Source organism: Sebastes fasciatus, chromosome 4 (assembly GCF_043250625.1).
Source record: "Sebastes fasciatus isolate fSebFas1 chromosome 4, fSebFas1.pri, whole genome shotgun sequence".
Taxonomy (NCBI): Eukaryota; Metazoa; Chordata; class Actinopteri; order Perciformes; family Sebastidae; genus Sebastes; species Sebastes fasciatus.
The window spans coordinates 9,472,399-9,484,034 of NC_133798.1; the positions used below are offsets into that span (position 1 = coordinate 9,472,399).

At 46.1% G+C, this 11,636-nt stretch overlaps 1 protein-coding gene across 1 annotated transcript in view; it reads left to right on the forward strand.

Moving 5' to 3' along the window:
- The window catches only part of cecr2 (CECR2 histone acetyl-lysine reader), a 48,031-nt gene extending 36,775 nt beyond the window's left edge, over nucleotides 1-11,256 (forward strand). The window contains exons 9-19 of the mRNA XM_074631875.1: nucleotides 658-808; nucleotides 1,757-1,886; nucleotides 1,980-2,017; nucleotides 2,115-2,206; nucleotides 2,359-2,485; nucleotides 3,671-4,053; nucleotides 4,254-4,403; nucleotides 4,566-5,370; nucleotides 5,879-7,925; nucleotides 8,397-8,464; nucleotides 8,727-11,256. Coding sequence (XP_074487976.1) covers nucleotides 658-808; nucleotides 1,757-1,886; nucleotides 1,980-2,017; nucleotides 2,115-2,206; nucleotides 2,359-2,485; nucleotides 3,671-4,053; nucleotides 4,254-4,403; nucleotides 4,566-5,370; nucleotides 5,879-7,925; nucleotides 8,397-8,448 — 3,975 coding nt within the window. The 3' untranslated portion in view covers nucleotides 8,449-8,464; nucleotides 8,727-11,256. The remainder of the gene's footprint in view (nucleotides 1-657; nucleotides 809-1,756; nucleotides 1,887-1,979; nucleotides 2,018-2,114; nucleotides 2,207-2,358; nucleotides 2,486-3,670; nucleotides 4,054-4,253; nucleotides 4,404-4,565; nucleotides 5,371-5,878; nucleotides 7,926-8,396; nucleotides 8,465-8,726) is intronic.
- Nucleotides 11,257-11,636: the final 380 nt, after the last annotated feature.

Sequence of the window (11,636 nt, forward strand, 5' to 3'; positions counted from 1 at the left end):
CTTCTGTACGTTATTCCTGATGTTGTATACACTATATTGATATAGTTAAAGAAGAGCTGTCAATGGGTTAAAATATTGAATCACGATTAATCCCTATGATTGTCCATAGTTAATCGTAATTAATCGCAAATTAATCACACATTTTTTATCTGTTCAAAATGTACCTTAATGGGAGATTCTTCAAGTATTTAATAGTCTTATCAACATGGAAGTGGGCAAATATGCTTGCTTTTGCAAATGCATGTATATATTTGTTATGATAAATCAATTAACAACAGAAAACACTGACAATATTGTCCAGAACTCTCACAGGTACTGCATTTAGCATAAAGAAATATAATCAAATTATAACATGGCAAACTCAAGCAAACTGGATTCCTTAGGTTTTCTAGTTTCATATGATGCCTGTATCTTCACTCTAGCTTTAAAACTGAGCCCGCTACAACCTAAAAATCGCAAGTTGCGTCAATGGATTAAAGTAATTAGTGGCGTTAAAACAAATTTGCGTTAATGCGTTACTATCACGTTAACTTTGACAGTCCTAAGTTAAGGACATCTAACTTTCAGCTTCCACATATTTATTACAAGCTGTCTTTCCATGAGTCCACAGTAGACTAATGGGTGTGTGTGTGTGTGTGTGTGTGTGTATGTATTCAGGACAATCTGAAGGCCACAGCAGAAGAGGAGAAGAAGAAAGATGAAGAGCTGGACAGGCAGGTCCTGCTGGCCGAGCAGCGACGAGAAGAGGAAAGGCTTCAGCAGGAAGAACAACAAAGAGAAAAGATGGAGAGGATCAAAGCTGCGGAGGGTAAGATGGATGAAACACAAATGGGAAGATGTACGACTTCTGTTTGTGCAAAAAGTATCCTTATACTTTCAGATCTAAATAATATCCCTGAGGTGCTGCGGCAAGCCCACATACATAAAAAAAATAAAAATAAAAATGAATCTCCGTGCCAAAAGTCAAATATCAAAGGAGCATCAATAATTTCACATTCTTTCATCAGCGACCTGTCAGCAGCAGGTAGGGGGCTTTCGCACTCTTCTTGCAACTCCGGGATCAAGGGCAGGATGGAGCGTGAAGGGCACCCCACACACAAACTTTCACATCTTCATTGCTGCGGTTCGGCTCGTAACGGCTTAAAAATCTGCAGTAGCGTAGCGGCGCTGGAAGCCGTGTGATTTATGTATAGTACACAGAGACTGTGAGAGAGAATGCTCAGGGCCTTTAATCACAGGATCACTTCTCTTTTTCTCCCCCTCTCTGATGTCATCTGTCAAGGGTTAATGAACTGCTGATTGTGCTTCAGTGGAGGAGCCTCATTAATGTATTATAGATGAACAGCAGGACCCGGCCAGCTCTCTGTGTGGATTGCATATGTGGAATCCTCCCTCAAACCTCTTTAATTCACACGGCGGGTTGGGGGGTGGCCGGCCTCTCATGTTAAAAGATAAAGCAGGGATACATATGCACTCTCTCTTCTCTGTTCTGCTCTTTTGATCAACTGGGCCTGAGAAAAGATGGTTGATGAATCGCTCTCGTCTGAGCTACTGCTGTCTCTGGTGGCAAAAGCCTGCTTTTCATTGACTCCCCTGACAGCCTCAACGGACAGCAAGTGCAATTTAAACTGTAACTCAAGAGCCTGAAAAGGCAATTAAAACATTGTTTGCCTGCATCCTCCTGAGACTGGTGTTTTTTTTTTTTTTTAATTGTTTGTGCCTCTAATCGCCCCCTGTGTTCGTCCTTCTCTCTCAGAGCGTGCAAAGAGGCGAAAGATGCGCGAGGAAAGGGCCTGGCTACTGTCTCAAGGAAAAGACCTTCCACCTGAACTCTTGAATCTGGAGCCTTCTTCTCCCGTCCACAGAACACGCAGGAATAAAGCATTGTAAGAGGCTTTGTGCATTTGACTCCAGATTCTACTTTCGACCTTAGAGTCAAGGTTGATTATTCATAACATGTCGTATGTTTGACATTTCAGCTATGAAATTGATGACGACTACACTGCTCTATACAAAGGTATGCTTGCTGATCAGTTACTCAAGACTGTTGCTTTATCTCAATCTACATATCTATTTGTTCTAATGTCTGATTTGATCTAATCTCTCTTCTACAGTGCTGGAGGTCTTGAAAGCCCATAAAGATGCCTGGCCTTTCTTGGAGCCCGTGGATGACTCCTATGCCCCCAATTACCACGAGATCATCCAGGTATTAAATACAAGACAATGATAGCTGGCATGTAGCGGTAGTTAGTGATGTTGTGTTTGTATGTGTTCAGATCCCAGCAAACATGTTCAACCACAAATATTGTATTACTTGATGCTTTTGTTTGAACTTTATTGTTCTTCCAATCCCCTCAGACTCCCATGGACATGTCCACCATTGAAAAGAAGCTCAATGACGGGGACTACGTTGCTAAGGAGGAGTTTGTTGCCGACGTGAAGCTCATGTTTGAGAACTGCATCGAGTACAATGGAGAAGACAGTGGTAAATGAACACAAACACAAACCAGGTCCACCCCCCAAAAAGTCCTGCTTCCTCCATTAAGAATTTGGCGTCAGTAGAAAGACTGCTGCGTCAAAACCCATTTCAGTTGGTGTGTGTTGTGAGAAAGACGTGCATATATGAATTTTTTGGGGTGAGAGTCAGGGGGTGACGGTGGGAGAGAGAGCAAAAGAAAGGGGGCCGGACTTAGTGCTGTGTTGGGGCCAGGGCCAGGGCAGCCCTGACAGTGATTAATGAGGAGTGATTGAGCTGTGCTCCAGTGCTCAGGGGGATCTGGGCCCTGCAGTGCCAGAGAAACATTCCAGCCCCTAAGCCCCCTGTCTGGAGCCATCCATCCAACTGAATACTCTCCCCGGGGATAGGGGGAGGTAAGGGGGCCCAGGGTGGAGCAGCAGGAGGAGGAGGAGGAGGAAGGGACTGGAGGAGCAGGGGTCAGCCTACGCCCTCTGACCTGGTCAGTCGGCCAGCGCTGGGCTGAGAACAGAGGAGAGAGTGTGTGTCTATGGGGACACGAGTGTAAGGGAATGACTGAGAGATGGAGTGAGGTGTTGTTTGTGGGAGTGTGTCATGAGTGGATGTGCTTCAGGTATGTGTTTTCATGTGTGTGGCTGTGTTAATAGGGGTGCTGAACTTTTATGTGTTTTATCATTTAAAGCAGCAGTAGGTGAGATTGGAGCAAATATAATTTTAAAAAGTCATGTTTATAAAACGGCCGCTATATTCTGACAGTAGTGCAGTAGTCCTGCTGTTCAGCTGCCGTCTATGAGAGCCACAAGTCAATCTCGTGAACTCCGACCAAACGGTCAAACTAGGCAGCGCTGATCAAATATGAATCAATATTCTGTTACTGTAATGCCTATTTCTCGCCTCAAATGTTTTCAGAAACATTTTGTAGTGTACTGTTTAACTGTAAAATGAGAAAGTTTGTGACCCAATAGGAACGCTCTTTCTGAAATGACCTGTGATTGGCCAAAGTCTTCCATCACGGGCTAGATTTTTTTAAAGTCTGAAAACAGAGCCAAGAGGAGGTGCAAAAGTCTAGTTTTCTCTCAAAAACACTTGAATTAAGTATGCCGAAAGGTTATTATGGAATTTTTGCCCAATGATGCCCAAAAATGTCTGCCTACTGAAGCTTTAAGCATAGCTAATGTTTATTCCTTTCCCCAGAGTACACCATCATGGCGGAGTCTCTCGAGCGGTGTTTTAGCCGGGCCTTATTAAAACACTTTCCATCAGAGGATGGCGACACAGACGAGGAATTCCACATCAACAGTGAAGACAAAGAGCGCAAGGACAAAAAGCGCAGTCGTGGCAGCAGTAGACATTTGGGACCTGAAAGTCTGATCAGAGCCACCGAGCAAGTCCAGCGTAAGCGAAACTCCCAAGGGGGCAAGGGCAGCGCACTGTCAGAGGAAGAGGACAGCAAACCAACACGACCACCTCTTCCCCTTCACTGGGCCAACGGTCCCCCTCACCCCCACAACCTGCCTCCTGGCCAGCAGCACATTCATGAAGGAGACATCAGGGGCATGTACCACCCAGGGCAACAGGTATCCACAGCATAACTTTGCTTGTTTTTTGAAGTTCCTCTACATTTCTAAAAACCTATGCACCTAATTTGTCACCTATTCTACACAATATTTCAACTAGTTATATGAACACCTCAAACTTTTGGTTGTTCTTCTCTTGATTTCTGTCTGAAATGTAGTAGGAAAACTTCAATAGTGAATTCTTTCTATTATCTTACCAGCTCCGTCGTCCACCCGGCCCCCCTGGTCCTCATGGCCCACACATGTATGGCCAAAGAATGCCCATGGATCCCCGCTTCTCTTACCCAGCTCACATTCCCAGGCATGGAGACCCCAGTTTGAACCGCTTACCCCACAACTTTAACATGCAGGTATACAGACCCAATACACCTTTCGAAACTTAATTATAAGAAAAAGTTACAGTTTTTAACTGAAGGAGCACCTTATTCTGTGTGGTCTACTTGATGCTGGTAAAACAGACTGATGTGCAGTTATACTGATCAAAACCCCTAACTCGATTTCTTTTTTCCTAGCATCGCATGGTTGAAGGACATCACATGGGTCCTAGGTATCAAATGGTGGCAGATCCTAACCAGCAGCAACCTTCACACCAGCAGCAGCACCCTTACATGGGTCCGACTCATGGCCCGTCTCTGGGCCCCCGTCCCGTGGGCCTCCAGCCTGGCCCTCCTCCTGAAGCCAGCATGTATCCGTCCCACCACCGTCCAGAGGGCCACACCATGCACCCCATGGGCAACAGATTCCCAGGGCCAGAGGGACCACCTCAGCACAATTACCCAGGCTTAAGGCCCTCTGGTATGGGCCTATCCAACATGTGGACCGGTATGAATCACCAGGAGAGACCCAATGGGATGCGCATGCAAGATCCCAACATGGTGAACCAGCGCAACTTTAGTTACGGTGGAGTCCCCCCTCCAGTGGGGCATAAACCGTGGCCGGAAGCTGCTGGATACCCCCACCCTCCTCCCAATGCCCAGTATCAAATGTCTGCAGCGGTCAGCTCCCCGGGGCCCATGTCCTCACGCCCCCCTGTTCCCCACCCAGACTCCTCTGGCAGGACACGCTTGGCTTCCATGCTGGAAAGCCCAGAGATGCTGGCCCTGCAGCAGCTGTCAGCCTCTTCTGGACCCCCTGCTGGTGCCCCTCATCAGCACATGGGCAACTTTCAGCAGCCTGGGCCCCCATCAGGAATTGGCAGCATCCCAGCTCACCCCTCTCAGCAGCCTCCCCCTGCCCCTGAGGTTCAGCTGCTGCGTCCTGCTAGAGACAATGGGCCAGACAGCCAGCCTTCCCAACAGACAGACATGCAGCCCAAAGGTAGACCTGACCTTCTCTCTCTCAGTATTTCACCAGCCGTCTATATTCTGCATGAAGGAGCCCAAGCACAGTCTAACCTTTCCACACAAGGGTTTCTTTCTAGACTGTGGTGTCTCAATTTGTTAATCAGCACAGCCCCCATCCTTGCCCTTCCTCTGTGTGCTTTTTGCAATTTGATTTGAATTATTTTTCACAGTAAGTGGCAAATTGAATATTCATTGGTTTGGTGAAATTTCTTGCTGGTTGCTTTGAGGGAACTAAAGAGATGGCATGACGTCAGTTAAGCTTCACAAGCAAGCTTACAGTGTGTTTGCATTCTCACATGAAAGGAATTGAACATGGGTACATTTTTACTTGGCTGGTTTTGTATTGTTCATTTGGTTGGTTTGAATAGATAGTATAAAGTGACACAAACATGTCTTATAATAATAGTTGATGTTCAATGCTAACCTCCCTTCTGTTGTTTTTTTAATGCTAACTTTGCTTTCATTATTCTGTATGTTAACAGACGCAACATCAGAGAACAAAATGGCTGCCAGCAACATTTCTGATGAAGCTTCATCGCACCAAATCACTGTTCCGCTTAACCAAGAGCACCCATCCATCCGTAGCCCCACAGATCACCATGCTGGGCCAGCAGAGGGAATGCAGAGCCCCCCAGCCTCTATCTCGGGCAGATCACAGGAGAATCCGTCTGGACCAGGGCTCCCACAGAGTTCAACAGAGAGCCACAAGCAGGAGGTGGACGGCCTGAGACAATCTGCCAGCCACTGTCCCATTCAACACACCGGTGCCATTACTGTTTCACCCCATCTCAACCCAAGTAACGACAGCTCCACTGATCCCACACAGAGCAGTCCACAGCAAAAAGCTCAGAGCCCCACACTTCTTCACCAGAACGTACCGCCACTGCATGTCGCAGCATCTCAGAATCAGCAAATGTCAGAGAGCAACTTGTCACACGTGCAGAACGCACATCAGCAAAGTGAACAGCTGAACGTCCAAAAACAGCAGCAACCTCAGGCAACCCAGAGTACACCTCCCCAGTGCCACCCTCAGAGCTCCCCCCAGCAGATGACCCAGGGCACACAGCAACACAATTCTCTGCTTACCCCTCATCACGTCCCCCAAAACATCTCTCCGCAACGTCCTACACAGAGCAGCCCCATGCATGGGATGACACAGAGTGCTGCGCAAGGAGCCCAGCCTGGTCCTTCTCAGCCAGCTCCTCTCACCTTCTTGCCACCCAGTCATCCTCCCCCACTATTACTTTCCCAGCCTAGCTCAGCAGACCACGGAGATCAAAGACCTAGTGAGCCTACAAGTAGACCGGACACAGACGGCACTGCCGTTCCCCCACAGCACATGGTGAAAGCCGGGCCTCCAAACGGTATCTATAAACACCAGGCTTTTAGCCCCAATCAGCATCAAACCCAGCTGGTGGCTAGTAACCCCGGTATGCTGGCTCAGAGAGGCCCAGCACCTTCTCACTCTCAAGGCCAGGTAAATGGAGCCATGGGACCATATGGCATGGGGAACCATCCACATCCACACTACAGCCAGACGAACATGACCAGGCCCATGCCGCCCTCTGCTCACCACCCTTATCACAACCAGGCTATTAACCCCCTCCACAATCCTGCTCAGCACCCCACCTATCACCAGCAGGGAGGGACTGCCTACTCCTACCACACGCCAGGCCAGCAGCACCCTCAGGCCCACCCCAACATGTACCCACCTCATCAGTACCAGCAGCAACACTACTTCCCACAACCCCACCCCCAAGCTCAGGCCCATAACCAGGCCAACAGTAGAGGGAGTTATCCTCCAGAAGAGTGGCACCGGTCTCATTATCAGTCTCGCCAACCGATGCCACCCAGTGCCTACCTACCTGTAGCTAGTGCCAGAGGCAATGGTCAGTTGAAGGAGAGCAGTGTGTCACCACTGGGCTCTGAGGGCTCCAGTGGTGCTAGTTTGGTGTCTCCTGGCCCTGTGCCTGAAGTAGGGCCGCCACACCCTGGAGGCCCAGAGGAGAGGAAGTGTGAAAGCAGGGAGCAGGCCAGTGGATGCAGCGGCAGCGGTGGCAGCCCAGCAAAGCAGGCTCATGCGGAGAGCTCAGAGCGACCTGAGAGCCCTAAAGAAATCCTGGACCTCGACAGCCATAATGCCGCCGCCCGCCGCCGTAGCGCCCAGCCACCTCAACAGCACCCTCCTGCCTCCACTGCGCACATGGTGTCTGGCTTCATGTACGACCCTCGTGCCGTCCACCCCGGTATGCAGCGAGGTGGCGTTCCTCCACCCCACATGATGTTTCAGACTCACGGAAATGGCAACAGAGCTCCTTACCCCGGCCAGCCATACCCAGATCCAGGACGCTATGCCGCCCAAAGACCTCACCCACACCTGATGGAGGCTCTGCAGCGGCCCCAGCAGCTGCCTTACTCGCCGGGTCAGACACGCATGGCCATGTACGGACACCCCCGGCCTGCGGGGCACTTCCAGGGCATGATGATTCAGCAGAGAGGCCTGCCACCAGAACACTTCCTACACCCAGGGTAAAATGAACATGTGTATGATTGTGTCGTTTTTATATTATTATTATCATTCTCTCTGTATTTGTAGTCTCTTATGCGAGTCAGCATTTTTCTACTGAGCTATACACTTTTTATTAACTTACTTTTGTCTGTTTCACCTTCAAAATATCAATCCAGTTAATAATAATTCACAACTAGTATTTGTTTCTTTGAATGTGAAGGAGCTCAGGACATTGTAGTGAAAGTTATGCTTGCAGTAACCTTCAAACAGAATCCAATTTGAATGTGTTTTCAAAACTTTAGCTAGTTTAGCTAGCCACACGCGTCAAACCTTCTGAACTGCCTCGTTCATCGCCACCACCTTATGCACTGTGACTTGCATTATGTGATTGGTTGTATTTTTTTTATCATTTTATTTGGGCCACAAGTTTCTTCTTCAACCTATTGATGTTAACCATGTTCTTTTTTTCTTCTTTTTTTTCATGGTCACAGGCAACAGATGATGGCTGCTCCAGGCGGCCCTAGCGGTAAACAAGGAGTGTGACAAGTACCATATCAGAGTGAGTAAAAATAACTTTACACTATATGTTAAAACTTTCTCTCAAAGTTTCTAGCAATTTCCTATTTTATCATCCTCCCTTAAACATTTCTTTACAGTGCCTTAGGTATCTATCCCTAAGAACATGCTGCCAAAAGGCCTTCATACATTTCCGAAGGGACCAAAACACAGAAATGATATGATGACGCTGTGTTCGTGTTGTGTCAGTCCTAAATGTGCTCAATTTTGAGATGTTTAACTAATTGTTCTTTGTCTCCTTTCAGGCATGTTATCATCAAAGAACATCTGGACAAAGCAGTTAGCCAAAAGGAAGAACACGTGGGCATGCCGAACTGAGCTGACAGAGACTTTAGATGGGACACTTTGCTCCACATACATCTCTTACTGATTTTCTTACACTGGACAAGAACTTTTGGCTCTGTTTTGCCCACCACTGAACTTGGAAGATCCAACTAGGCAGCTGGTATTACTGAGATGATAATAATGTGAAATGCTATTGAGCCCTGGAGAACAATTCTCTCTTTGCTTGCCCTTCTTCACGTGGAGCTCCGTGGAACTGCAGAAGAAGGGCAGCCTTTTTTAACCACTAGGCCAACCTGCCCAACACAGAGGACCCTGCCTCCAGGAAACACTGGACAGCCCTCTCCTCTTTTGAGCAATGGAAATATGAATGGATTAAAGGACACTGAACACAGCCTGCCTGTCTTGGCTGTAGTGCTTTGATGGAGCTGTTAATCTACTGACCGAACTGTGATGAAGACGAGAGGGACTGTTGTTTTTACTGCTATTTTTTTCTGTTCCGACCCCTATCTTTTAAACTCAGGTGTAGAAAAGGAGGTACTATGAGACTGTCACCCTAGCCCAGTCAGCCCCCTTTGCAATTGCCTTGATCTCCTTTGTGAATGTATGAGTGAATGTGTAGACAATAAGGTGTGTACAGCAGATTAGCTGCATGTGAAGGGGCATAAACGCTGATCACTTGTCAGAAGCATAAAAACGTCCTGAAAAAGGCCCAGTTACTGTCCATTTCCACCCCCAAGTCTAACGGTGTTTCTCTCTAGCTCTGGAGTAAACACACAGTATATGCATCTTTCAAAGCTGCCTTCATTGTCAAGAATGTCTGATTAGCAGAGAGGGACCGGCAAAGATGGCGCAATTTGTATCAGACTTTACCTAACTCTCTGTTATGCACTATGGATTTCGTTAGTCTAGACATCCTGGAATTGAGTGGCCTTGGATGGTCTTATTTTTTAGTCAAACACGTATATGTATGAAAATGTATCTCTTGTTCCAGATGAGGGAACTTCTAAAATGACATATCCTGCTAGCTGGTAAATGCACATACGCAGAACAAACACATCAAATCCTGCTGTTTTCTTTTTTGTTTTGCTTTTTATTGTGACATTTGTTGCATTCCACTTAAAAGTGTGTACTTTCTTTTTTCATTCATGGCCCTTCCCTTTGCATGGTTGCTTCTTTGAGTGCTTCCTCTTCCCCATGTCAATGCTAAACGTATGCTCAGGGTGTACAGTTTCTATATACGGGTATTTTTCTGCATTATTTGAAGGAGAAGAAGGAAAACGGGACTGCAACCGTTGCAAATCAATCCACCTCATGCGAAGAACGCAACTTTTAAGGGTCTGTATTCATTATTCCATAACAATATTTGGCTTATCACACTGCCAACCTATTTGAAACCCTGTCGTTTTTCATTTTCGTCGAAGTTGATTTGAAGTGAGAAGGATCAAATTTGAGTGATTCTACATTCCTGTTGATCTGATATAATACCGTTTCTCCTCACAATTAATTGGGGCTCTCTTCTGACACATTTTTAAGAGCAACCAATGTATTTTATCATAACTGATGTGGACTGTGGAGGTTTTGTCCTGCACCCTACTCCCTCATCACATCCATGTTGCACCTGTGAACCCCACTTGTGCAGTTTAGTGATGGCAGCAAATGAATCTACCTCATCTAGCCAGTCAATGGCGTCTACTGAGTCCCTCCACTTCCTCTCCTGCTCTGCCAGACGCCCGTGGGTCGACATTTTGTGACCAGCTGACGTTTTTAGCACCACTTTTAGTTTGTAGGTTTACAAAACTGACAATGAAATGGCCTTACAGTACATGACCGTCTTGGTCACAGGTCGCTGTGAAAGTGTACACTATCTTTTTAATGGGACAGCACTTTCATTCTCAGTTTGTGTGGTGGACAATATTACATCACATGTCTAAAATGGTACTCTGTAAATTGGTCTCTAGTTGTACAGATTGCATGCCTTCCTGCCTAAAGGTTGTTGAAACTAGACAAAGTAGGCAGTATCTCAGTCTAGGGTCTGTAATAGACTGCATAGAGTTTGGCGGCATTATGGGGTTTACTATGTTCCTTAGTAATAGGTACCCAAGGCATTGTAAGGAAATATTTGAGGGAGGATGATGGAATAGGAAAGTGCTAGAAGCTGTGAGACAATTTTTTAAATGTGTCACACAAGACTTGCTATTTTGTTAAAATAGGGAATTGTCTCAATATTTAGTGGGCCTAATAGGGCCACTTTGGAGGTAGCGTGTTCACTTGAGCTGTCTAATGTATGAAGGACAGTGTTGATTTTAAAGGTCTGAGGTTGGTATACCGTCTTATGCTGTACAGGTGTGTGTTTGTGTGTGTGTGTTTCTGGTGCATAGAATCGGCGCCAGATGATCGGAAGTGTGCATTCATCCCTCACTTTTACTCTGCTGTCATCTCTCTGCACTAGTGAAAACCATTTTAGATGTGATTAAATGTGAATCATATTTATTTTTTCCCTTTTAAGAATTTTTGTACATTTTTGGACTTGTTTTAATATAAATGTGGTGTTGTTTTTTTTTTCTTGATGTTTTTAAGCAGTCGTCTTTTACCTCAGTAGCATGGTGGCATTGGAAAAAAAAAAAGACCTGTGCGTTTTAATTTTTAAGTGACGTTTACAAGTTCTTATCTGACTGACATAGATTATTTTGGAAATGGAATCGAGTATTTTCTATACTGTACATTTCTTAGAAATAAATCACTTTTCTCGAACAAGAGTCAGTTTAATCATTGTCAATTCAAAAAAAAATCACATGTTTAGGGAAAAAAATTAACTTTTCATTTCCAGTCACATCACAAGAACAGCAGATCAGTGGTATTTTTGTTCTTAA